The sequence below is a fragment of the Pipistrellus hanaki genome, assembly GCF_964339955.1.
Source record: "Pipistrellus hanaki genome assembly, chromosome: 2".
NCBI classification, from domain to species: domain Eukaryota; kingdom Metazoa; phylum Chordata; class Mammalia; order Chiroptera; family Vespertilionidae; genus Pipistrellus; species Pipistrellus hanaki.
In genome coordinates, this window is record NC_140504.1 from 180,343,809 (window position 1) to 180,369,637 (window position 25,829).

Sequence of the window (25,829 nt, forward strand, 5' to 3'; positions counted from 1 at the left end):
GATTCCTGGCCCACCCTGGAACTCTGGTGGCATGAGCACTCAGGGGTCTATTGACATGGGGCCCCCTGAGAGCCAGCCCAGGCCCCCAGACACTCCTTCGGGTCGGTTTTTCTTCTGAATCACATTCTCAGTTGGACTGGTCCCGGCCAGCTCAATGGCTTCTAGATTGATACGAATTCTTATTCCTGTCTGGGTTGACTGGACAGCTTTGACACTCGAGACAATGAACATAATATGTAAGTGACCTCTGGGCCCTGCTGTACATGTGGTCAAACCATGGCTAACAGAAAGTACATGACGAGAAGGAGTGGGCAGGCGTGGGCATCTGATCAGTGGTGAAGCTATGGCTACAAGCAAGTTACAATGAAACATGTGAACAAAGCCCCTGGCCTCCTTCAGGGAGTCGGTGACTCATTGCCTCCAGAACATCTTTGCCCCAAGATGAGCAGAACGTGAGTGCATCCTAACCACTGCCCTAGTAGAACCTGCACTGGAGACTCTGACTCCGATAGGAAGGATGTTTCCAGTGGATTCTGATCAAAATCATGTCAAATTATGATCGCTCACTTTCCATCTCCCCCACCCCTAATTCACAATCGAAATTCAAGGATAACAGAACCTCAGAGGCAAAGTGTTACCTATACTCCACACGACAAGGATAAGGAGTAAACATTTATTAGAAAACTTCAGCCTTGAGCTACAAAGTCTTCTGAGTATTACCTGAAGGGAATGGGTGGAGCAAGGAGGCAAGAAATGTCCCCCACCACCACAACCCCACTTTCTCAAGTTCGAAGTGTATGGGTCTGTCCCTGAATGGGGAGGCAAATGAGCAGAGCCAGGAAGGATTTGGCCTTCTGGAAGCATTTTCCTCCCCTTTATCCATAATCGGCCTTGTGTTATTACATCCCAAGTACCTCAGCTTTCCCAGCACATATGTGTCAACATAGACATGTGGAGAAGTCAGCAGACCAAAGGGCCCTCTGTCACAGGCAAAAAGCAACGACTCCTGGGCCATGTGCATTCAGCCACATCTGAGGAATCACAGAGAACAGGCAAAGGCAGATGGCGATTCAACACAAGGGGACTGAGGTCTGGAGCCCCTCCTCCCTGACAGCCTGGGCCTCCCTGGTCTGCCCTCCTCTTTACCTCCCTGCTTTTGGTGTAACCAGGGAGATGCCCGAGAATCTCAAATACCCCCATCTTTGTGTGTGTGTGTGTGTGTGTGTGTGTGTGTGTGTGTGTATGTGTGTGTTCCCTCAAGCAGTTTAATCAGTATAATTTAATTATCAGATCATTTTAGCCCAAAATAGGATTTTACAAGATTTAAGAGATGTACTTAATATCAGAGAAAAATAAGGGATAAGGAAGTGAAAACAAAGTCACATAAACCGAGGCCGGGGATTGATGCACTAATTACACAGCCCAAGAGAGCTGATGTGTGCTTCGAATCGGACCTTGAATCTCTGAGCCCTTGGTGGCCAAAACTGAATCCATTTTCATTCCATACTCAGAAGCTAGCGTCAGGCACAATGTCCAGCTTCCCTGTGTTCTCTTCCCCCCAGGACATGCCAGACGGATTTAGTGTGACCTTCAGCCGGCTGGCCTTAACTTCTGCCATCGATTTCTGGGGACCTCAGGAGTGGAGCTGGGTCAGGGACTTCCTGTGTGGTCATGAGCAAGCCTCTCCTCAGGTACTGTCTGTAGAGGTGTTCTCCTGCCCTGACCCCCACCAGGTGGCATTCACTTCAAACCTTCTCACCTCCATCTCCAGGGCACCACCTTGTCCTGCCTCCTGCTGGTCTCCAGCTGCCTCTAACTATGCAGAAGGGACTCTGGTCTTTCAATTCCCCCAAAACACTGGAGCTAAGTCGTGTCTTACATGGAAGAGGCCTTTTCCCTCTGTGTTACATGTCAACTGGCCCCAGGGACTCTCTGGAGAGTTCTGTGACAACGGCTGTCAGCCCTTGCCCGATCTCCTCTCCTCCTGGGACTCAGATGAACCCAACCAGCCTCAGGGATGGACTTGTTTCTCACTCTCCCTTCCCGGGGCCCTCACCCTCTAGGCGGCACCATGATGGGATTTTGTCCTCCAATGAAACTGTTGAAAACAAACGTGACTTTAGGAGTATTATGCAGTGGCAGACATGATCAGAATCATCTCCACATGCAGAAGGAATCACTAACAGTGCCCTCCTAAGAAAGGCTGTGCCTGTGTGGACCCCTGTTCTACTTGTACGAGTTTGGGCAGAATCTTCTGCCCTTGGCTTAACCAGGTGGCTCCTAGAAAGAAGCAGCTCAGCCCTGAGACACGGGAGAATGGGGCGCACACTGAGAAGAGGGGCCTCCGGCGCTTGCTGCCTCTTCCTGCTTGCAACACAGGGTGGGGTCCTGGGGCTCAGGCTCCTTCTAGGGTTCCTGGCACGGACCAGGTGAAAGACACACCAGGAGATAAGAGGCTGTCACTCTGCTGCAGCGCAGGTGGTGGAAGGAATGGCGAGGTGAGGAGAAATGCACCTTAAACATCTTCCCCTCACCCCCTGAAGAATGTGCCCTTGGAGGGAATTCCGAACTGGCCTAAAATCAGAGCGAGGGGGAAATGGTGCTGGCTGTGCTAGTGCTGATACCGATGTTGGGGGGTGTAAAACCAGCTGGAAGCTGTCACAGGCTGAAGCGGGAGCTCCAAGGCCAAGCTCGAGCCTCCCCTCTCCCTCACAGCCTTCCCTGACCTACCACTACATGCAGCACTAACCCCCATAATGGACTGCGGCAGGGGCTTACAGTAAGACTGGCATCTGCTACTGGGCGGGGGGGGGAATGTTAAGGGAGGTGGAAAAGGAGTGTGGGATCAAAACTGAGGTAAGGGGACTAATTCTGACTGTAGATACTGACTCAGCCCAACTGGAAAATGCCCTTAGAAGGAAGAAGTGTGTATGAGGGACAGGGTCTGGGGTGAGAGTGTGTAAGGCTCATTGAGGCAGTGAGGGAAAGTTTGTGAGTTCATGTGTGTACACATGCACATGCTGCACAGGTGGCTGGAGTTGGCAGCAGGTGGACATGGCAGCTGGAGGGGCCCAGGAGTCATCCACGTAGGGCTGATCAGCAGGCGCCTGGGCTCCTAAGAGGGGGGGCCCAGGGCATGAGGCAGATCTGGGAGTCATCAGCATGCACACAGCGGTAAAGACACAAATGGAGCGCAGTGAATGGAGCGGTGGAGAAGCAGGGGTAGGACAGTCTGGATGAGGAACAAAGTGAGTGGACATGAGGAAGCCCAGCTTTCTGTACGGTTAGCCTAACGATTCCCAAAGGGAACAAGCAGGACTGACTCCCTGAGAAAAGGGAGCTTCTCCAACCCCTTTCTCCAGCCACAGCTGTCTCACCAGAAGGTCACGTTGGCTACATGTACCTCCCAATCGCAGCCCGCCTCTCCCTCTCACCCGTGTCCTTGTAAAGACGGAAGTTCATATCTAGTCTTTGGTAATCACTCATCCTTGCTCAAAGCACAGGGCCGTTATCAACGTCCCCAAACCTTCACCTTTAGAATTCATAATGTTAACAGGATGTGTCATCTACAAAGTGCTTTGAGATCCTGGCCCGAGTTACCTGCCCCAACGTGAGCGGGGTTCTCTATGAGGGTAAGAACACCTCGGGCTCTGGGCAGACAGGTCTGGTTGAATCCTGCTTCGCCACTTTCAGCTGTGTGACCCAAGCAAGTTACTTCAGTCTCCCAAGCCTAGCTTTTCTTTTCTGGGGAATGGGGAGAATATTAGAACCTATTTCCTGGGGCTGTTGTGAGGATTAAGTGAGATCACGTGTATGAAGTGCTTAGCAGAGAGCCTGCCAAACAGCAAATGCTGGATAAATGCTGGCTATTTTTGCTATTATTAGCACTGACATAGTAATATGAGTAATATGTAACTGTTGTTCCTCCTTGCCGAGCTCATGGTGGCCTGTTCTCCCACAAGAGTCTCCAAATTCTCCTCTGAGGATACGCCCCAACTAGAGACTGCCATGCAGGAGACTCTGACGTGTGCTGATGGGGGATGGGTACACATGGGATTGTGAAGGCACAGCGAGGTCTGGAATCACTGCTCAGGCCCACGGATTTGCCTCTAATCCCCTAAGCTTCCATTTGGCTCAAACACTGACAAGCCCTTAAATGACAGCAAATGTAAGGACAGCCTGAGGACTGAGTGGAGATGTTTTAAAAAAAAATCACAAATCTGGATCCTTAGCATTTGTAATTCACTTCCAAATTACCTGGATTATATCAAGAGAACTTCCCTGGTATACACCAAGCTTAAAAACTGGGAATATTTCTTTCTGCCATACATCTTATAATCTTGGGAGCTATAAATACACGTTTATCTCTTTTGCTGTGGAGGGGAGTTGTCTTCTATGACGCCTTCCCTCCTGCATGGGTTCTCCGGTGGGCACTGAAGTGAGAGCTGTTGTTGAAGTCTTTGCCACACTCCAAGCACTTGTAGGGTTTTTCTCCAGTGTGGATTCTCTGGTGAATGATGAGACTGGAGCTCTGGTTAAAGCATTTCCCACACTCCCTGCACTTATAAGGCTTCTCTCCCGTGTGAATCCTCTGGTGAGTAATCAGATTAGAACGGTCACGGAAGAATTTTCCACATTCGAGGCATTTGTAGGGCTTCTCTCCTGTGTGCACTCTCTGGTGTGTGATGAGCTTAGAGCGTTCACTGAAGCACTTCCCACAATCTATGCACTTATATGGCTTCTCCCCAGTGTGGGTTCTCTGGTGGTTAGCTAAGGTGGAGCTCTTACTGAAGCTTTTCCCACAGTCAGCACATTCATATGGTTTCTCTCCTGTATGGATTCTTTGGTGACTAATGAGGGCAGAGCTCTTGGAGAAGGTTCTTCCACACTCAGAACATGGATAAAATTTCTCCTCTGAGTTGGTGCTGTATGGTCCAGGAGAACCCAAGTTCTTACTGGCTCCTTTAGGTTGTTCAGGAGTTGTCTCCTCTGTCAAGTTCCTCCAGTGAGCACTAAAGGATGGGCTTTGGTCAAAGTTTTCCCCAGGCTCACTACAATGGTCAGGATTTCCTTCCAAGTGGATCCTCTGATGTTTCAAAAGGTTTGAGCTCTGGTTGAAGCTTTTCCAACATGCCCCACATTTATAGGGCTTTACCCCTGTGTGAATTCTATGGTGGGTGACAAGATTAGAGTGATCACTAAAGCTTTTCCCACATTCAAGGCATTTGTAGGGCTTCTCTCCAGTGTGAATTCTCTGGTGGGTATTGAGGTTGGAACGGTCACTAAAGCTTTTCCCACATTTGAGGCATTTGTAGGGCTTTTTACCTGTGTGTGTCCGCTGGTGAGCAATGAAGTGGGAGGTCCGACTGAAGCTTTTCACATATGTGTCATACTTGTAGGGTTTCTCTGCAAGGTACAGACCTTGATGGTCAATAAGTTTTTCCACGTCCTCTTCAGAAGAACATTCATCCCACAGTTCCTGTGGTGGATTTCCTGTCTGCTCTTCATCTTCATTTTCATGTTCGCTGTCTTCCTCCCAATCATTAGGGTGGCAAACAACTTCTGGATGACATTTTGATAACACTCCAGGCAAATCCTCAAAAATATCCTGCTCTGAACTCTGGCCTTCATCCTCATGACTCATCTCAAAACCTGAAAAAATGGACAGAAATGTGTTTTTTTTTTCATTCATTAGTTGATGTCTATTTACATATCTGTATCCTTGTCATGAATTTGGCTAACATAAAATTGACCAAGTTTTGGTGCATACACGCATTTGTGACCTGCAAAGCTGAGGGAAGGAGTCTGGGACCTGGTGACCCCACCCAGGGAGCCATGAGCCCTTACCAAACAGCCAGTCAGTCTCCCTGGCCAATTCCTTTATTCCTATTTGATAATGAACACCTTCTTCTAATAAAATCAGCATGTCTTAAGTCATATGAGATTGAATAAACTGTAAATGCTCAACCAAACCCCAGTAAAATCTAGATCTACCTGCTTATCTCATTTAGGGGATTACACTACACTAGACATAATCTGAGCAAAGCACAAATCCTTCTACTCAATTCTATTCTGTTATAGTCCAGAGACAAGGTAAGGAGCCTGGCTCCCTCACTCTATCTGCATGCTTGCAGATTTTGTGGGCATCCAATTATTCCATGCTTACCAGTGTGTGGGGTTTTAGGACATGGGGTTGGAGGTTTGATGACATTTTCATCTGCCATCTCATCCCAGGCCTCCTGGTCGTCAGCCTCTGCACTGCTCCACCCAGACGTAGGAAGACCTGCTACCTCTCTGATGTTCCCCATGGCTCTGACTGCAGTCCGCGCCCTCACCAGTGAGTCCAGCTCCTCATAGAAGGGGCATGTCCCTGGTGGGTGGCTGCTCTTGGCTTTCCGGTAGCTTCGAAGGAGGTTTTTGAATCTGTAGCGACACTGCTCCAGTGTCCGCAGGAAGCCCTGTGCACACAGCCGCTCTGCGATGGCCCGGTACACCTGACTGTTCTGGTGACAGGTGCGAAGCTTTTCAGAGAATGGGGACTCACTGAGGATGGTCAGGAAGGCCTTGGTCTCCTCGTAGCCCCAGTGCACGCCTGCTGTCAGGAGTGAAGAGGTCAGAATTGTGAGATTTAGTGAGACTTGCCTAGGTCATCAAGGATCAGGATCACCTGCCTCTCAGAAATTGTCCAGGTACCTGGGCAACAACGAAGAATATACTCTTGCCTCTCAGGGCTATGCCAGAGTTTCCCACCCCAACTCCTTCAAAGACATTTATTAACACCTATGAGTCTTGGCTATAGGGAAGGACGTAGGTAGCCATATTATACCAGGTGACCCCAGCCCCTGGCTTCAGCTGATTGGTTCAGGGAAAGGCCTGTAATTGGGATACAGGAGACTCTCTCTATATCCATTCAATACATGTCCTCTGCTTACTTTCATGAATTTTCCTTTTAACTAATATGGAAACTGAGAATCCTTAAAGACATGAATGGAGGTCAAATAATCTTGCATTAGAGGCTAACTGAGGATGCTCTTTCCTCTTTAGTGGGAGAAGGAAAAGGAAGTAGTCTGTTCTCAGTTCCTCTGCAGGTATATGATGCAGCCAAGGAAGACCACCACATAAAAGTAGGCTGGAGTCCTGGGTTCTAATCCTGACCCTGCCCCTGCCTTGCTTAGATCCTGAGATAAGACACTTCACCTCTTAGGCTTCAGTGTTCCCACTTTTTTAAAAATATGTTTTTATAGACTATAAAGACCATAGAGAGGAAGGGAGAGGGATAGAGAGATAGAAACATTGATGAGAAACATTGATCGGCTGCCTCCTGCACGCCCTCTACTGGGAGTGGAGACTGCAACCTGGGCATGTGTCCTAACTGGGAACTGAACTGGTGACCTCTTGGTTTATGGGTCGATGCTCAACCACTGAGCAACACCAGCTGGGCATGCTCCCACTTTTACAGTGACTTGGCTAATTCCCAAACACTGATTACTCAACTACACACTGTCTTGATTTGTGCTCTATCTGTTAAATATTTCACTCAATATCTTTCTTTATCTAAATTTACTGTCAGTGAAATCAGGGTTGATGTGTTCATACACATTAAAATTAAAAGTTTACTCGTGCAACCTCTGATCATCCCCATAAACACTTTGGGAAATACTGAATTAGCTCTTTAAAGTCCCTTAAGACTGTTTCTATAGCTAAAAACCTTATACAAGAGATTTGATCATAGGAGAAGAGAGTAGGAGTCTGAGGGTGACTGAAGGAACTCAGTGCCTTATCCAGTAGCATCAATCCAGACTCCTGTGCCCTCCACTCGGGGAGCACAGGTCTGGCTAGTAGGAGAGATGGAATCTGGATCCAATTAAATGCGTTGTTCTTACCAACACGACTTTGGAATAGAGCTGGACCCCTTGAAATCCTGGGCCCCTGGAAGGACTCGCCAGTGGCCAGGTCATCACCATTACAGTCTTCTGCCGTTTCCTCTTGCTCCCAGTTCCCACCCTCTTGTTCTTCCATCTCTGCATCACTGTCCCCCAGCCTGGGGAGTGCCACAGCCACTCCTGGGCAGTCTGTGGCTCTGATGGTCGTCCGAGCCCTCACCAGGGCCTCCAGCTCCTCATAGAAGGGGCAGGTCCCCGGTGGGCGACTGCTCTTGGCTTTCCGGTAGTTCCGGAGGAGGTTTTTGACCCTGTAGCGACACTGTTCCAGTGTCCGCAGGAAGCCTCGTGCCCTCAGCCGCTCTGCGATGGCCCGGTACACCTGTCGGTTCTGGTGACAAGTCCGGAGCTTTTCAGAGAAAGGAGACTCACTCAAAATGGCCAGGAACGTCTTGGTCTCTTCATAGCCCCAGTGCACGCCCGACACCTTCATGTCCTCCACGTCCCATTGGTACTGTTCCTCCCAGGCCTTCGAGTCCCTCCAGGCCGGAGCTGGGGCTGGTTTTATCTGCTCATTATCCAGGCTGTAATCTGCAGTGTCCCTTTTTCCGGAATGTATACGACTCGGACCCCAGAATTCTGGCTCTTGCTCTCGTTGGGAGATGATATCTGGTTTTGAAACTAGAACTCCTATATAAAGAGAGAAATGACTTACTGAGCAGGGTGCTTGTCCAACATATTTCCCTGCGAGAGGTTAATGAGAACGTCCCAGGCTAAGCTCAACGAATGTCTGGGGCGTTAGAGATGTAAGTAGAGGTAACAGATCACTTCACCAGAAATGGTCATTGGCCTGTTTGCTTTGTTCATTTGCCCTCTTTGTTGTGATGAAACACATCATACAAAAAGTAACTGTCATTGGTTCTCAAACGGGCATGTGATTTAAACTGGCCCAATCAGAATGAACCCAATGGTCGGAGGACAGGTCTCTCACTCTGTGTGTGTGTGTGTGTGTGTGTGTGTGTGTATCTTACTAGGAAATATGTGGCCTCAATTGCCATCGGCATCTATCTCTTGACTCCGACACACAATAGCTTCCAGGTGAAGCTGAGACTGAGGATGGCAGAGCAGGAAAATGATGTTGCTGAGCCCTTTGTACTGTGGTTGGACCACGCCCTCCTCTGGACTTCCAATTATGTGAGAAAATAAATGTCCTTACTTTTTTTAACACTTAGCTAAAGGGCTGCTGTTCCAACCACTCCCAACCCTAACAGATAAAAAGCCTGTCATTAAGTAAGTATTTGAAAAAAACTAGAAACAGAGTGTAAAACTAAGAGAGGCCTAAGATTATCGAGTTCAGCATTTCCCAGTTTGTCCCTCTGAGCGCTCTTTTCACCAGATTCCACATGTAAAGGGGGTCACCCTGTCAAGCAAGCAGCCAACAAGCTTCTAGTGCCTTACCTTACTGACAGGGGTGAGCCAGACCTCACTGTCCCTCCTGCTCTTCCCCTCAAGTGTCTAATCCCACGCTCCAATGGGAAGCGGTTCATTACTGTTTGCTTCCTGTGTAGATGTGGCTACAGAGAAGGGAGTCTGTGCGGATCACATGGGCTCCCGGCCTCTGAGCTCGTGAGATGTGCTTCTCACTGTGGCTTATGCATCCGCCTCATCGTCTCGGTTCAGTCCGCCCCTGAGTGTGGGGTCCTGTTTGATGTGAAAAGCCTGGATTTCTGTGGCAGAGGCAGGGCCCAGTGCACTCTGGGAATTTACTGGGGAAACGAAGGAAGGAGTCCCGAGAAGGGAGGCTCCTGGAAGCCAACCTGCCAGCCTCCATCCCCACGCTCCACCCCCCACGCTCCACCCCTGCCACCAGTGCTGGCTACGAAAGGCTTGTCTTCTTCCCTATGTCTGAAGTCCCACTGGCTTCACAGAGGCACGAGACTTAGGGAGTCTTGGGAACGCTCTTTGGGAACGCTCTTTGGGGACCCAGCATCTTCCTCCGAGGGCACGAGTTCCTTACCCAGGGACATGCCGTTCCCACGGTTGTCTCCTAGGGGCTCCTTGCGAAACTCCTTCTTGGCACATCTGCCAGGGCCCTGGGCTTCCTGTGAGTGGACAAAAGAAGGACCTCAAATGTCACTGACCTTGGAAAAGAGCCCAGAAACGCTCTGGGCCTCAGAAGAGAGCATGGAAGCACAGGGATACTGTGTGCATATCTAGCATCGTAAGGAGCAGCACATACAACAAGAAGCCCAGCGACTGGGGGCAAGCAGCTAAAGCTCACAGCCTGGGCCTTGTGGCCTTTTGCTGAGAGAGCCCATGGAGAAAGAACTGGAGCAAAGGCAGGAGAAGGAATGACGGGGAAGGGAGAACAAAGAGCAGCTTACCTGGGACTCAGCTGTCACCTCCCAATCTCCAACGCTCCCCATCTTTGGGAGAGTAAGGACTCGGGGAGTGAGGACAGCTGAGAAGAAGAAAAAGTCTCTAAAACCCAAGCTCTGGTCTCCACAGAACCACCGCTTGGGTCCAGCTTTCCAAAGGCCATGCTTGGGTCAAACTGAAACTATCCTCAGTCAGTGCAAATCTCACCTTCCTTTCCCTTCCCTCCAAGAGGGTCTGGCTCCTAAGCTGCCTTGAGTGAGGTGCCCTGTGGGAGATGCCAGCCCAGAACTCCTAGGGTCACCACCTCCTCCAGCCCCAGCCTGAAGCTGCTACGTGACTCAGCTCTGGAGGAGACGAGCTGTCCCTGGGAACTTCAATGCTTGCGTGCTTGCCTTACTTCTCAGAGTCCCTCAGACACTCTTCTACCCCTTGCCTTGAATTCAGTACCTCCCTCCTCCCTTCCTCACCACCCCTCTCACCCCTCTTCCTTGATGTTCCTTCATCTCTGGCACTCACCACTCTCTTCCAAGGCCTGGGGCGCCATCTTGGAGTCGAGATGCTTGGGAAGGGCAGGGCACGGATTCCTCACCCACTGCCTCTGGGGCGGTCTCTCGGGCCAGTGCTGTGCTGACTGCTGCTGAAAGCACCGAGATTCCCGCATCGCCTTCAAGGGGCGGGTCTCTTCACACAATCCCAGTTCCTGCACACAGACGGTCAACGTTCCCATTGTCAGTCCCGTAAGACCAGTTTTGGTAAGGCAGGAAATGTTCTTTAGAGGACAATGGTGATCTAAGGATTAACGGGCTCTTTTTGAGACCCAAAGATGGCTCGAGTATGACAACAAAGCCCTCAGACTGCAAACTGTTGAGACTATGAGTTAAATCCACAGTATTTTCATTCGATGTAAACTTGGACGAGTTACTTACCTGAGTCTCTGTTCACCCATTTGAAAAATGGTGATGGTAATAGTATCTACCTTATTGGGGTACAGGGTGGACTAGATGAGCAACATACACAGAAACCTAAAACAGTGTCTACACACAGTTAGTGTTCAATAAACGCCAGTTACTATTTCTGAGCCTCAGAGGTATTTTCATTCCTGTGGTTTCTGATGAGGCATCTGTGAGGGCGTAGAATGTTGACCCTGGGACGTATGGATCTAGGTTTAGGTTATGGTTCACAGGGACAGAGCTTTCTGAACCACCTGACTTTTAGGGACTTGGTTAAATCTATAAATTATAGGGACAATAATGCTATTTCTTATACTTACATTACTGCTATACGCATCCAAAGCAATCACATATGTGAAAAGATTCTATCTATATTATCAAAGGCCTGTGGCTGTGACGCCATAATGCTATAACGATCACCCAGAGGTGCACTGATGGGTCTCGTGGTGCTGTGGCTCTGGGGTCCCACTCCTAGGGTCCCGCTCCCGTGGTGGACACTCGGGTCCCGCCCACCGGTGATGCAGATCTGGGGTCTCCCACGATTTCACGCGCTGGGTCTCTGGTTAAGTATAAAACCATTCAAATCAAGAGTCCTGTGAACATGGCACTGGGAGGGTTTAGAGCAGTGGTTATGAATGCTGGCTTTAGAGTCAGACTGTCTCAATTCAAATCCTGCCTCTTCCAGTGTGGCCAATTACCCATCTTTTCTCTGCCTCAGTTTCCACACTGATAAAACTAGGATAATAGTACCTGTCTCATTAAATTGTTCACAGGATGAAAGGAACTAATATATGGAAAGCACTTAGAACAATTCCTGGTACACAGTCATGCTCAACAGATGTCAGTTGCTCCATAACAATAACTATTATTTTGGAAATTACTAAGCTAGTCACAGCCTGCTGCCTTGCCTGACCCACTTCAGGGAGGTTGGCCATTTGCCTCACCCGATGCTCTGCAGCCCGGGCCTCTCGGTGCCAATCCTCCACCAGGGCCACCGCCTCCTCGCCGCTCTCAGGGTGGCGCGCCTGCACCCAGGCCTGGACCTCCCTGGGTAAGATAGTCAGGAACTGCTCCAGCACCAGCAGCTCCAGAATCTGCTCTTTGAGGCGGATCTCTGGCCTCAGCCAGCGACAGCAGAGCGCCCAGAGCTGGCTGAAGACCTCGTGCGGTCCCGAGGCATCCCTGTACCGGAACTGCCTGAAGCGCTGGCGGGAGACCTCGGGGCCAGGGACAGGCCCGTGGTCCTTCTCCCGAGGTCTGGATTCTGATCGCCATGCATCCTCCCCCAGTTTCACAATCAGGAGTTCTTCAAGCTCCGGTTGGGGAGACACGTGGGCCTGGGACTCCAGGGCCACAGCCATGCTGTCCTGGGCACCTCACTTCAGCTGGGCTGTCCTCACCCAACGTCTTCCTGCATCTACGGGGTGTCCTTCAAGGGGCTCCTGGGAGAGGAAGTGCTTCCCACGGATCTGAAGGCAGAAAGATAGAGGATAGTGAGCAAGGGGCTCCGGAAGCCTCACTTCCCCCCTTCCTCACACCCACCACTGCCACTGGATGGGGTGGCAGTGCTGAGTGATGCCCCTGTGCCATAAGCAGGAGGTGGGACCACTATCTGGCAGCAACACCAGCAGCCAGCACAACAAAGGAAGACAGCAGTGTTAAACCCTCTGGGACACGCCCAATGCCTCGGCCTGGCATCGAAGCCTCTGTGATCTGGTCCCAGCATAGCCCTTCCCCCTCTACCCATGTCCACAGTCAGACCTCCCCTCACGTGGGGATAAACATCACCCCCTCCGAAGGCCTTTCTTCCCGGGCCTTCAAGCTTTAGTCTTCCTCTAAAGGTGCTCTCCACTTCCATCAATTCACCTATGCCAGGCACCTGATCATCACCCTTTTCCAAGTGCCCCACATCCAATCCATCACCAAACTGTGTCCACTCAGTCTTCTAACCATCTACATCTCCAAGGCCACCAACTCGGTCCAGACAAATCATCGCATTTGTCACTTGATCAGCATTTTATCTCATGTCCCTGCCTTCACTCCTCTTACCCTTGACCCATTCTTTGCACAACCAGACTAAATCAAAATCTGACCATGTCACTTCCCTCCTCCACACCCTTCAGGGACCTCTCATTTCCCTGAGGATCAAATGCAAGCCTTGCCCAAACCTCTTTTCTTCGTGGTGCTCTCACCAGTCATGGTGGTTTCAGCTGCACAGATTGCAGCTCCTACATCCTGCTGCCCTCTGAACCCTCCTTCATGCTGGGGTCTCCTTTGGGAACAGTCTCTTCCCTTTCTTCACCTACTTAGGACTCAGCTTAAATTGTACTTTTCCAAAATTCAGTCCTGAGCCTCAAGCTTCCACGCCACCTGTTTTCTGTATCGTTACCCAGATCATACTTTATCATTATCTACCCACTAGCCCAGTGGTCGGCAAACTCATTAGTCAACAGAGCCAAATATCAACAGTACAATGACTGAAATTTCTTTTGAGAGCTGAAAACCGATTTCTATGTATGGGCCACGAAGTTTCAATAGCACTGTACGCTCGCACACCCGCACGTGGTATTTTGTGGAAGAGCCACACTCAAGGGGCCAAAGAGCCGCATGTGGCTCTCGAGCCGCAATTTGCCGACCACTGCACTAGATCATAGGCTTCCAAAGGGACCTATCAGTGCTCAGCACACACCGGAAGCACTCCATAAACAGTGAAATAATGGTCAACTAACGATGGGGATGGGCCATGAAGCAAGGATTACAGTTAAGCCCTTTCTGTGCGAACTAGCTAAGCAAGGAATGGCCTGACTCATGCCAGAAGGAATTCTCTTATTAGTCACGGGTGTCATCACCCGTGTTTTAAATAGTGCACCACCGTGTTCCATCACTGTGACACTTGCCACTTTCTAGGTTGTATCAGAGGTGGGTGTGTACATGTGTGTCCCCAGAGAGATTACAGCCACACTGGTGGCAAGGAGTAGAGCTTATTTCTCTTCTGTGTCACACCCTTAACTCCCCACACAATAAGCAGGATGCACTAAACACAGGAGGCTCTCAGTAAATGTCTTTTGAGTGAACGTCTGAAGCTGCTTCTTTCACACAATGAAGACTCTGATCACACTCCCGCTGGGTTATCTGGGAAAATGAGCCCTTTGTGTCATCCCCAACAAATCTAGATGACATAAAAAATGCCCACTCAAAGGAGGCTATCAGTTGCTTCCAGGTGGGAATGACATAGCTGAATTGAGAATGGAAGGAGGGTGGTATTTTGATTTTAGGTCATCTGACTGGACTGTCTAGAAATAAGGCAAGGGGGATGAAAAACAAAGGTGTGTCCTAAAGACCTCCACATAGTTAGGGAGAGGCTAGGAACACAATTTCCTGCTCCTGCTTCAGCTATCAGCTCAATGTCACCTTATCTGTGAAGACTTCCTTGACAAGCTACCACTCAGGCCCCCATCCCTGCTCTCCAAGAATCACCTCTCCAATCCTGTGTTCCCTAAGCATTTGGCACATACCTCTAACATGTTATCCTACATTATTGTAGTTACTTGTTCTTCTATCCGACAGCTCCCCATTCCATTGCATTACTAGGGCCAATACTGTATCTTACTCATTTCTGTATCTACACTGCCCAGCCCAGTGTCTGCTAAATAGGGCCATAGGAAGTTTTGTTGACTTTTAATAAAACAGTTAAGCTGATATATTAAAAACCTAATGAGTTATGGAAGATCCGTAACTTGTATCATGCTAAAGAATTAACCTTTCATGATTTTTAAAACCATAGCCTTAATCATGCACTAGTCCAAGCACATTTGTGTCTCTTTCTCAAATGAGGACTGATTCACTAGTCATCTACAGAATCCCACTAGGAACTATGCACAGAGAACCAACAGGAACTATAATAAACAATCTCTACCTTCATAAAAGTTAGTCCACTGGGAGACAGCCCATGAGCAAAGTCTGTGCTCCTGCACAGAAAGAACATGGCAACAAAACAGGCAGTTAGTCGGCCCATCAGACCCAGAGTCTCAGATAACACGTATTTTCTTCTGGGAAGACTGGAAAGTCCCAAAGGTTTTTTAATACAAACCTGCAGATGTTCTACTACTCTCCTACATACACACAGCAGCCTATCCAGAGGGAGGTCAACATGGTCAGCCAACAACAGAGTGACTTCAGAGATGACAGAAAAGACATGAACAAGGGCACTCCGCAGCCTGAGACTCCCAGGAACCCCTAGGTCCTCATCCAATCAGCAACCTGAGTGTACCCACGGTGCCAGGCCCCGGGGCTGAGTGCGAGACATTCATCCTCTCACTGAATCTTCCAGGCAAGCCAGGGAAGCACCACTATGCTGAGCTGCCTCACTCTGATCTGTAACTTACATATTAAACTACATACAAACGAGGAAGAAGGACAGACGTGTTTTAAATAGTGCACCACCGTGTTCCATCCACTGTGTCTATTCCAGGGAGAGCACGTGGTGATGACGCCCGTGGCTCTGCTGGTCCCGGGTCGGTCTCAGTTCCCTCGGGCCTCTCTTTCCGCTCAGTGAGAGCAGTGTCTTCCTTCAGCCTGGTCCCTAAACACAGGCCAACTCTTCCAGCTCGTGTTCAGGAAAACCCAGCTGTGCCAGTCAGCATACTGAAAGACAGCATGTTGGTTCCCACAGGGCTCCTTGCCAGAGAGCTGACTGAGGTTTTGGCTAAATATGATCATCACTCTCCATGCTGCTTTGCAGAATATCATTATCCTGGGAGGTATGACTCCACTATATCTTTAGTCTATCTGCAGGGAGGGAACTGAGTTTCTAGAAAAAAGATCCACTGAAGGTTACACACCTAGCAAGTGGTAGAGTTGGACTCTAAGCCCAGGACCGTGTTCCCCAGTCCCTTCTTTAACCACACCTCGCAGCCCGCTCTAGGTCTGCCAGTCATCCCAAGTCCGGAGAAGATGGTATGGAGGAGAGTGGGAGGAACACTGAGGCAGGAGTGAGCAAATCGGGTGCTGGTTCCACTCCTGCCATTTATCAGCCGTGTGACTTGGGACGGGTCCTGTGGCTTCTGTGGCCTCCCAGGGAGAGCACGTGGTGCAGCTTACAGCCTGACCCTACTCACCGTGATGCCAGGCTCCCCCATTAGTACGATGGGAGCAGAGCGAAAGGACAAGGAGACTAAGATCAGTGGCTACAACTTTAAGTGGCGAGAGGCTTGGCAGTGTCAATGAGCACATGAGTGGAGTGAGGACTGTGGCCACTACAGAGACCAAAGGGCCATGGCCCAGTGTCCATGGGCCTTCTAATTCTTCTAAGAGAAGTCAGAATTCTAGATCTTTAAATGTTGGCAACCTACTCAAAATTGTTTCAAACACCCTTTGGGTTAAACAGAGTGTGACCATAGGCTTCTTTCAGCAAGGGCTGTCACTGTGCCACCTTTTGGCTGAGTGATCTCTAAGGTTCCTTCCAATCTCCTGGAAGACCTAAATTGGAAGGAACCTTAGAGTGCAGGGTCCCCTAAGTCAGGGGTCCTCAAACTTTTTAAAGTGGGGGCCAGATCACGGTCCCTCAGAGAGCTGGAGGGCCGGACTATATGAACTATTGTACTAATTCCTACTGTAACACCTCGGCTGCGTTCACTGCCCAAAAAACCTGGCGGGCCGGATCAGACTCCTCTGCGGGCCGCATGTGGCCCGCGGGCTGTAGTTTGAAGACCCCTGCCCTAAGTAATGAGGGGCTGGCTGATGTCGAAATCAAGATTCCTCTACAAACCCAGGGAAGCTGGGAGGCATCCTGGCTCCCGGGACAGTGAGTATGGATGCGGACATGAAGAGCCCACCCAGAAAACAGTGGGATGGGAAAAGATCTGCCCCAGGTCCGTGGGAAAGGCCAAGCCTGGTCTGTGACTTCCAAAGAGAAAAAAACTGGGAATTCCCGATAGCTTTCTAGCTCATGTGGTGGATGGTCCAACAAGTGGTCGGCAAACTGCAGCTCGCAAGTTGCGGTTTGCCGCTCTGTTGACTCATGAGTTTGCCAACCACTGGGATGGGGGCTTAATCACAAGGAACAACAACAGCCTGTAATTATTGGAATCAAGAGTCTAGGTCAGTGATCGGCAAACTCATTAGTCAACAGAGCGGTAAACTGTGAGCCGCAGTTTGCTGACCACTGATCCAAGCTATTGCTTAAACAGCCTGACCTTACACTTAAGGGCATTAACCAGAGAAAGCAGCAGATAGGATTCATTTAAAGCACCAACTTCATTCAACTGTGTTAAATGAATCCCATGTGAATATGTGCTGTGACCAGTTAGCTCTGTCTGCCAGGCACAGGACGGGGAAGTGGCAGCACACATTCCATGTATTTGCCGCCCCTGGCTTAAACTCCCACAGGCACTGAATCAGCTTCCAGCAAAAACAGCCATAACAGGAAGGGGAAGACTAAAACCCTGGCAACCCACCGGAAGTAGCACCTTTCAGCCTGCTGTGGCAAAGCTCACCCTGGATGGTCTTTATTCACACATCCATCAAGTATTTATTAGGCAATGGGAAGCAGAGGTGACTCAGAAACTGTTCCTGTCCTGGAGATGCTTACAGTCTGTGGAAGAGAGAAAAAGAAATCACAGATAATAATGATGATCAAATGTAGAAAATGCAGTAAAGAGTTGTGAGGGAGCTGGGGGATTGTGGGGGAGGGGAACTTTAACCGCTTAAGGCAATTGAACAAAGTAACATCTGAGTTGGTTCCTGATGAAAGAATAGTTCTCTTAGCAGGGGAGAGGAAGGAGAGGGGAGGGGGTGTGCTCAGAGAGAACAGCATGTATAAAGGTGGGAAACCAAACAACCTCCCCCCAAAATGGGGAAAACCTTGGTAGCCCTGGAGTGCTGGGCAGGAAAAGATTAGGCTGCAGAGTAGTTTACGAAGGACTACTTCGTAATTGGACTTAATTCTATCAGTGATGAGAGCCAATGGAGGCTTTTAAAGCAGAAGGCATAATCAGATGTGTGGGTTAAACAGATCACACTAGCTACACTGTGTTTGTCCAGGCTGAGGTGCAAAATGGAGGCTTCAGCCAAAACCCGACAAGGAAAAGGGCAGATTCAAGACACGTTAAGGAAACGGAATGATCTGAAGATCCCTGGTGTGGAAGAACGCAAGAGAATCCAGAAGGCACCTGGGCCAAGTGGAGGATGGTGCCATTCGCTTCCGTCGGGCATAAGGAAAGAAGTGCAGGTGTGGGACACAACACAATAGCTGGTCCCGCCCACTGGGTTCCAGAAGTCACAACCGTTAGAGAAAGTGTAAGGGCGTAGCAAGTCAGATGTCTGCTCTAGGTGGGCAGGGAGAGACTGGTACATTATTTTTAAGGTTGGGCTTCGAGCTCAGGCCCTCTTATCTTCACTTCTGGCCAGGGCTCCTGACCCTTCTCCCTCCCTCCCTCTGTGGTCTCCTGGCCCTTCTAGACTCTCCCGCCTCCAGAACCTCTCTCGGCGTCCTCACCTGCAGCCCTAAGCCCGTCCTCACTCCCAGAGCCCTCCATAGCTCCCTCCTCATCCCCAACCCCTCGATGACCCTTCCCACCTCCGGACGCTTCATCCTCTGACCGCCCCTCACCCCACCACCACCCACACATAAAAGCTTCTTTCTCCTCTCACACCTTCCCCCGGCCTCCTGTGACACATCCCCTCCTGTCTCCAGCCCAGAGCCTAAGTCTCAGATGCCCCCGCCCCGCCACCCGGACTCACCCACCGAGACACCCACTTCACAACGGGGCGGAAGTGCTCCAGGGTTCGCGCAGGGACTGCTGGGACGCGGAGTCCGGCCCGCGCCACCCCGGGAATGGAGCATCTGAGACTACAACTCCCAGAAGGAACCGCGCGAAAAAGCTGGTAGGTGGCCTCTTCCGTTGCCTGCCCTGAAGATGTCGTCAGCCAATAGATGTGTCACCTTCTCCCGGTCCCCGGCACCGGAACCAATCAGAATAGGGGCTAAGGGTGAGGGCGGGACCTGTTGCAATCCCGGCCCTTTCCACAGGCTCAGAAACAGCACCTCCCATTAGGCGGGGACCCAAACTGAAGGGGCGGGGCCTGTTTATGGGGAGAACCAGAGGCCCCCAGAGAGATCAAAGCAGAAACATTAAGAAATCAGGAGGGTGGTGGCAATTGTAGGTTTAATTTACAGCTCACAGTTAAGATGCGTGGCTTTGAGTCAGTTGTGGACCTCGCTTTATTCAAACCCATAAAACGAGGATAATAATAGCATCTGAGTCTACACGTTTTTGTGAGGTTTCAAAGAATAAACGATGAACTCCGGGCCTGGATTCTAAAGGTAACACAGGGAATGTTACCCGTTATTATATAAATCGGTTGTAGAGGTTGGCCGGTGTGGTGAAGATTAAATGGGATAATTCAGGTACAGCGTGGACTCTGGAGGCCTCTACTTGTGCCTGAAACTTCCTATTTTCAAATGCAGGATGCAGGCCTTGCCACTCACTACTTGAGAAACGTTGAGCAAATTATCTCACCTCTTTATGCTTCCGTTTCCTCTTCTGTAGAATGGGAATTAAAATAATGGCATCGACCTGATAGGGTTTGTGAGAAATAAGTGGAGGAAAATTTGTAAAGAACTTGGCACATGGCTAGCAGAAGAAGTTTGCTAATGATTACCTGTTGTTATTTTTACTAATCTTTATGAGAAGTTGGGGGAATTCACAGCACCTAGCATATGGCCAAGTGCTCAATACATATTAAAATTTGGGGAATTCTGTATATTAGCTTTAAAGACCTACTTCAAAATCCTTCTCCTCTATGAAACATGTTCCAACTGATTGATAGTACTCATGTGGTTTTGCACAGCGAAAGGAGTAGCAACCTACCAGCACTCCTTGTTATTGAAGTCTCAACAGCCCTATGAGGTGGGTATTATTACCCCAAATTTACAAGGAGGAAATGGGGGCTTGGACAGATGATGTGACCTACTCAAGATCATATAGCCAATAAATGCCAGGCATGGGATTTGAACTGGGGCACATGGCTAACGGTTCCTTCTCAGCCCCATGCTGCATGAGGAAAAGACGGAGGGGATGGAGTGAGTGGAGAGAGACAGTTCTTCAGTGTGATGTGCTGGGAGGGCTGAAGCCATTTGAGAGAGTGTCAAGATCTGGAGTTGAAAAGGCAGTTTTGCATGATCTGGTAAAGACATTCATTTCAGGAACTTCTGTCCTGCAGAGGAGGAATGGAGGTGAGAAATCACAGAGAGAAACACACCACTAGAACACTAGAGGGCACCCCTCACCCTAGATCCAGCCCAGAACTGTTCTATGGTTTCCTTTAGCCTTTGTCTGAAAAGCCTGGCATTGGACAGAAGAGGAAAATTAAAGCCCCAAGAGGTCAAGTTCCCTGGCCCAGTGTCATGTAGAAATAAACAACAGAGTATGAATCAGACCCCAATTCTCTGCTTCAGCATCCGTCAAGATTATTTTCTGGCCCTAGCCGGCTTGGCTCAGTGGATAACGCGTCAGCCTGCGGGCTGAGGAGTCCCAGGTTCTATTCTGGCCAAGGGCACATGCCTGAGTTGCAGGCTCGATCCCCAATGGGGGGCGTGCAGGAGGCAGGCGATCAATGATTCTCTCTCATCATTGATGTTTCTATCTCTCTCTCCTCCCTTCCTCTCTGAAATCAATAAATACATTTTTAAAGAAAAGAACAGTCAAGTGAATGAGGCAAAAGCCAGACTTATAAAAAAAATTTTTTTTAAAGATTGTTTTCTGTTCATAGCTGTCTGTTAAGACTCTCTTTGAGCTGAGCCAGACTAGGCTCTGAGGATGCAGAGATGAATCACACGTGGTCCCTGCCCCCAGGATTTGATCTCCAAACTTCCCTAGTCAAGTGTCCTATTAGTAAATTAGTCATGTTTCCTACTAATAAGAAATTTTTTTTAGTACACTCTCCCAACATGTGTGTGGTGTTTTTTTTTGTTGTTGTTGTTTGTTTGTTTGTTTTTTAATCCTCACCGGAGGATATTTTCCCATTGATTTTTAGAGAGAGTGGAAGAGATAGGGAAAGACAAAGAGAAACATTGATGAGAAAGAAACATCAGCTGGTTGCCTCCTGCACAAACCCCAACCAGGGCCTGGGCCGGGGAGGAGCCTGCAACCAAAGTACGTGCCCTTGACCAGAATTGAACCCAGGACCCTTTGGTTCGCAGATCAACCCTCTATCCACTAACACAGTGGTCGGCAAACTCGTTAGTCAACAGAGGCAAATATCAACAGTACAACGATTGAAATTTCTTTTGAGAGCCAAATTTTTTAAACTTCTTCTAACACCACTTCTTCAAAATAGACTCACCCAGGCCGTGGTATTTTGTGGAAGAGCCACACTCAAGGGGCCAAAGAGCCGCATGTGGCTCGCAAGCCTCAGTTTGCCGACCACAGCACTGAGCCAAACCCGCTAAGGCCCAACATATGTGTACTTACTTATAAATCATTTGCACGTAGTACATATAGAACTGTATGACAAGCTAACTTTATTGAACACTTACAATGCATTCTTGGGTCCTGCTTTCTGTGCTTTATACATATCCTCGGAAAGCCCTTTGAGGCAAGGTGTAATACTATCCCGTACTACAGAAGAGGGAACTGACATGCAGAGGTTAAGTAGCATAACAAAGCCGTAACACTAAAAAGTTTTAAAATGTTCTCTCTAAGCCCCCGTGGCACCACCACCCGCCTTGGAGACCACTGCTCCGGGGGCTCCCAGACCTGTAAGGGCTGGAACGGTGTGGTCAGTACTTTGAGGAAGGGGAGTGCAGGAAGTTATGGAGACCCAGAGGCTGGGAAGTCAGGAATGGCTTTTGGAGAAAGCGATGGCTGAGTTGAGTCTTACAGGATGCGCATTAGTTCCTGAGAAGAACTAAGGTGGGAGGGAGGGATGGCACACGCAAAGGCCCAGAGGCAGGAGAGCATGGTGTCCTGGGAGCGGAGGTTCCCCTCCCAGTGTTGCTATGAGGTTCAAACAAGGTGACAGATGTGACCATGTCTTCAGGTCCTCGTTGAGGGAACAGACAAATCGGTCTGCTGCCTCCTGGGCAGCATCCCAACTTTTTGGTCCTTGGCTGCCAATTCCCCTATGACCCAGATGGCGGAAGGGGCTGCTCTACCCCTTCAAGATCTGGTTGAACTTGGCCTGGACCCCATTCCAGAGCTTAGGAGTACTCTGAGACTTCCTCTCTTTCCCATTCTCTCCCTGAATTCCCCCTTTATTCCCTCCAGGCTACAGTTTCCATGACCCCGCCCCCTCCACCCTCTTTCTCATGGGAGTCTCCATCAAAAAGCAAAGAGTCCAATTAAGCCATTCATTTCATGTATTCAGCCAATTTACTGAGGATCCGGACATCTTGAAAACACATCCCATGCCTCATGGCTACCTGCACCCCCCAGATTTCCTCATTCAGCCTCCAGAGCCTTCCCAAAGCCCCGTGCTCCCCAAGCCATCGGTTGATCCTCCCTATACACAGCACCCACCTCCCCGAGGCTCAGTTCCCTCTCACTCACTGACACATACCCACGCTCTCCCTGCCAGGATGGCTTTCCTTCCTACCCCCGCCCTCTGACATGCACACACTCACTCTAGCCGAGCCTGGCTTGCTCCAGCCTGTTCCCCAACCAAGCCCAGAAGCCGTCCTTTCTCTCCTCTTCCTCGGGCCACAAGCAGTAGTCTCCTCTGCGGAGCAGCCAGGCCAGCCTGTGGTAGCGGGGGAGCTGGTGGCGGGAGACACGCTCCAGGAAGACCAGCAGCAGCAGTGGGGGCCGGGGGGCGGCCAGCAGGAGAGAGGTGGCCAGGCGGAGCTCCAGGCGGCAGCGTGGGGTACACAGCGCCTGGCAACTCAGCACGCAGAGCGTGACCTGGCTGTTTGCCATGCTCTCCGCCACATTCTCAGCCACGTCCTTGCCTGGCTCGAAATCCCGCTCGGGGAGGCAGAGGCGCAGCCCCCGGCGGCCCTCCAAGGTAGGCAGCAGCTCCTGCACCACCCAGGCCTGGTCTTGCCTACAGTGGGACACAAAGACGTCGTAGAGGAACCTCTTGCCCTCACCTTTCCGACCCCACAGGTCCTGAAGCCAAGCCCTGAGGAAGGCCTGGAGGTAGAGGAGCCAGGAGTTCCTGGCTTCCTGCAGGAGGGGCAAGGAGATCAGCAGAAGCAGCAAGGCAGAGCTGCCCAAAAAGAGGCCCAACTCCAAAGTCCTGGGGCAGTGACTCCGGAGAAAGGGGAAGAGGCGAGGCTTGGGGTGGACCCCGGCTTCTGGCTGGCACAGCTGGGCGGATGCTATATACACATATGTTCTGGGGGACCCCTCAAGCCAGGGCTCCACCCAGGCATTGGCACACTGGCAGGCCAAGGACGAGATCATCACATACACATACTGTGGCATCTGGGGACTGAGCTGCTGAAGACTGCTGTCCAGCACCAGGCCGTTCTCCCAGACCAGCACCAAGACCTGGAGACTTCCCAGGCCCTGGAAAGCGACGGCAGACAGCGTCTCCAGCCCCGTTTGGGCCGCAGACAGTACCTGGAGCCTGGGCAGCTCCCCGACCAGCTCCTCCAGCTGCAGGCGGCGGGGCTGCTCTCGGGACTGCAGTCTCCGCAGCTTCAGCTCCTGGAGGTTGGGCAGCCCGGTGATGCGGCAGGGCTTGGGGCCGCGCCCGTCCCCCTGCACCCTCAGATACTGGAGCCTGGGGAGCTGCCAGAGGAAGAAGCTGGGGGTGTCGTGGACACAGAGGCCCTCCAAGCTACTGCCAAACAGGGAGAGATGGCGAAGGGCAGGGAAGATCCTAGTGACATTCTGGGTCCCCAGCTGCAGTCCCCAGCCATTTAGAGTCAACTTCCGTAAGGCTGGAAAGACAGGAGAAGCCAGCTCCCAAAGTTCCCCGCCTGGCACTGTATGGAGCTCCAAGCTGGTCAGCCTCGTGGGCAGGGACAGCGCTGCCCCAGGAGGGCCAGAGGGGAGCGGCAGCCTCAGGTCCTGCAGACTCTCTGGGCCCCAGAAGTCCCAGGCTGGGCTCGGCACGATGTGGGTCTTAAGCAGGTTGAGGGTGGTCAGTGCAGGCAGAGGAGCCAACCAGCCCTCGCCCAGGGCCTCCAGTGGGTTGTAACTCAGGTCCAGCATCTCCAGCCTCCTCAAGCCCTGGAACACCTGGCCCTCCAGCCGAACCAGCTGGTTCACCTGAAGTAGCAGCTCCCGCAGGTGGGACAAACAGGAGAAGGTGGCAGGGGCCAGGCTATGCAGCTCGTTGCTGGACAGGTCCAGGGCCCGCAGTCCTGACTCAGCTCCCGTCTCCTTCGGGCACAGCACGGCCCTGCGTAGCTTGTTGCCGCTCAGGTTCAGCCTCTGGAGCCTGCGCAGGGCAGCCAGCAAACCTGGTGGCAGGTCCATGAGGCGGCTTCCCTGGAGACTCAAGCTCTTCAGGCTTCGGCAGGAAGCCAGGGCCTCCGGCGCTATGTGTTCTATCCGCGTCCCTGCCCCTCCCATACTCAGCTCTTGCAGCTCGAAGTGGGCAACTGTCCCAGCGGGCAGCTCGGCCGTGTCCGTGAATGTCACAGACAGGGCGTCCAGCCTCCGCAGCCCCAGTCCCATCACTGCAGCTGCCTTCATCTTCGTGTGGTCCAGTTTCAGAGTCCCCAGCTTGAGGCCCTGGAGGGCCCCAGGACTGGCCGTCTTCAGCCATTTGTTTAACGTCAAGTCCAGCATCTCCAGAGTCCAGGCATCGCCAGAGGAGCCACGCACCAGGTCCGGGAAGATGTCGGCCAGCTGCCCCACATTCTCAAGGCAACTCAAAGTGATGGACAGCCGCCGCAGGTTGGGAGGCAACCGGAAACCCGAGCTCCCATTCAGGCAAACGCCCGAGAAAGCCACGTCCTGGAGGGAGCTCAGGTTGCCCAAGGCATCCGGGGGTAGGAAGAGGTCTCTCCCGGAGAGCTGTAGGAAAGACAGCAGCTGCAGCTGTCCCAGGCCCCAGAAGGCTCCTGGCAGGATCTGAGTGCGATACAGGCTCAGCCTCAGGGCCTTGAGGCCAGGGAAGCGGGAGAAGGCATCCGTGGGCAGAACCGAAGGGGAACCCTTGAGACAGAGCCCCTCCACACCCAGGGGCACAGCCTCCAAGGTCTTGGTCACGTTGGTCACCCCGGAGCATGCTGCGAGGAGGAGCAGGCTGGAGTCCAAGAAGCAGAAAGAGAAACCGCGGACCAGATGCAGCCTGGAGCCTTCAGTCACTGAGCAGTTGGAAATGGTCCAGCCCGAGATCAGAGGAAGGAACAGGAGCAGACCAGGCAGCAGCGAATGTCCACCCATCTCCGCACCATATCGGCTCTACAGACAAGCAGAATCAGAACCTGGCTGCCTGCTTCCCACCCCCCCCCCTCTTTCCTAGAGAGGAGCCCAGACCCCTTCCTCCACACACACACACACACACACACACACACACACACTCACACACACACACACTCACACACACACTCACACACACACACACACACACTCACACACACACACACACTCACACACACACACACACTCACACACACACACATACTCACACTCACACACTCACACACACACACACACACACA

General features: G+C 51.1%; 2 protein-coding genes across 10 annotated transcripts; both read right to left on the reverse strand.

The window, feature by feature from the left end:
* Window positions 1-4,221: 4,221 nt before the first annotated feature.
* Window positions 4,222-19,032, reverse strand: ZSCAN20 (zinc finger and SCAN domain containing 20). 9 transcript variants are annotated; one of them, XM_084873064.1, is made up of 9 exons: window positions 18,950-19,032; window positions 17,704-17,801; window positions 12,154-12,678; window positions 10,776-10,959; window positions 10,265-10,341; window positions 9,898-9,982; window positions 7,884-8,570; window positions 6,167-6,592; window positions 4,222-5,652 (listed from the first exon to the last, which is right to left on the reverse strand). In XM_084873064.1, exons 3-9 carry the CDS (start codon window positions 12,568-12,570, stop codon window positions 4,394-4,396), a joined length of 3,135 nt encoding a protein of 1,044 aa, XP_084729190.1. In that variant the 5' UTR covers window positions 12,571-12,678; window positions 17,704-17,801; window positions 18,950-19,032; the 3' UTR covers window positions 4,222-4,393. The 9 variants fall into 9 exon arrangements, with proteins under 9 accessions (XP_084729190.1, XP_084729183.1, XP_084729184.1 ...); XM_084873057.1 differs by having other exon boundaries at window positions 6,167-6,595; XM_084873058.1 differs by having other exon boundaries at window positions 6,167-6,595; window positions 17,677-17,801.
* Window positions 19,033-22,833: 3,801 nt separating this feature from the next.
* LOC311614973 (toll-like receptor 12) lies at window positions 22,834-25,551 on the reverse strand (the record flags this gene model as incomplete). The annotated part of the gene is made up of 1 exon (XM_084870078.1): window positions 22,834-25,551. The coding sequence occupies one exon, from the start codon at window positions 25,549-25,551 to the stop codon at window positions 22,834-22,836; it is 2,718 nt and encodes a 905-aa protein (XP_084726204.1).
* Between the last annotated feature and the right edge of the window lie 278 nt (window positions 25,552-25,829).

Excerpts from the sequence above, each read along its gene's own strand:
- ZSCAN20 (XM_084873057.1), bottom strand. The coding sequence starts at position 12,570 with ATGGCTGTGGCCCTGGAGTCCCAGGCCCACGTGTCTCCCCAACCGGAG. Across the intron at positions 9,983-10,264 it reads AGGTGACAGCTGAGTCCCAG|GAAGCCCAGGGCCCTGGCAG; the intron begins GTAAGCTGCTCT and ends GTCCACTCACAG. Across the intron at positions 6,596-7,883 it reads TCTATTCCAAAGTCGTGTTG|CAGGCGTGCACTGGGGCTAC; the intron begins GTAAGAACAACG and ends CACTCCTGACAG.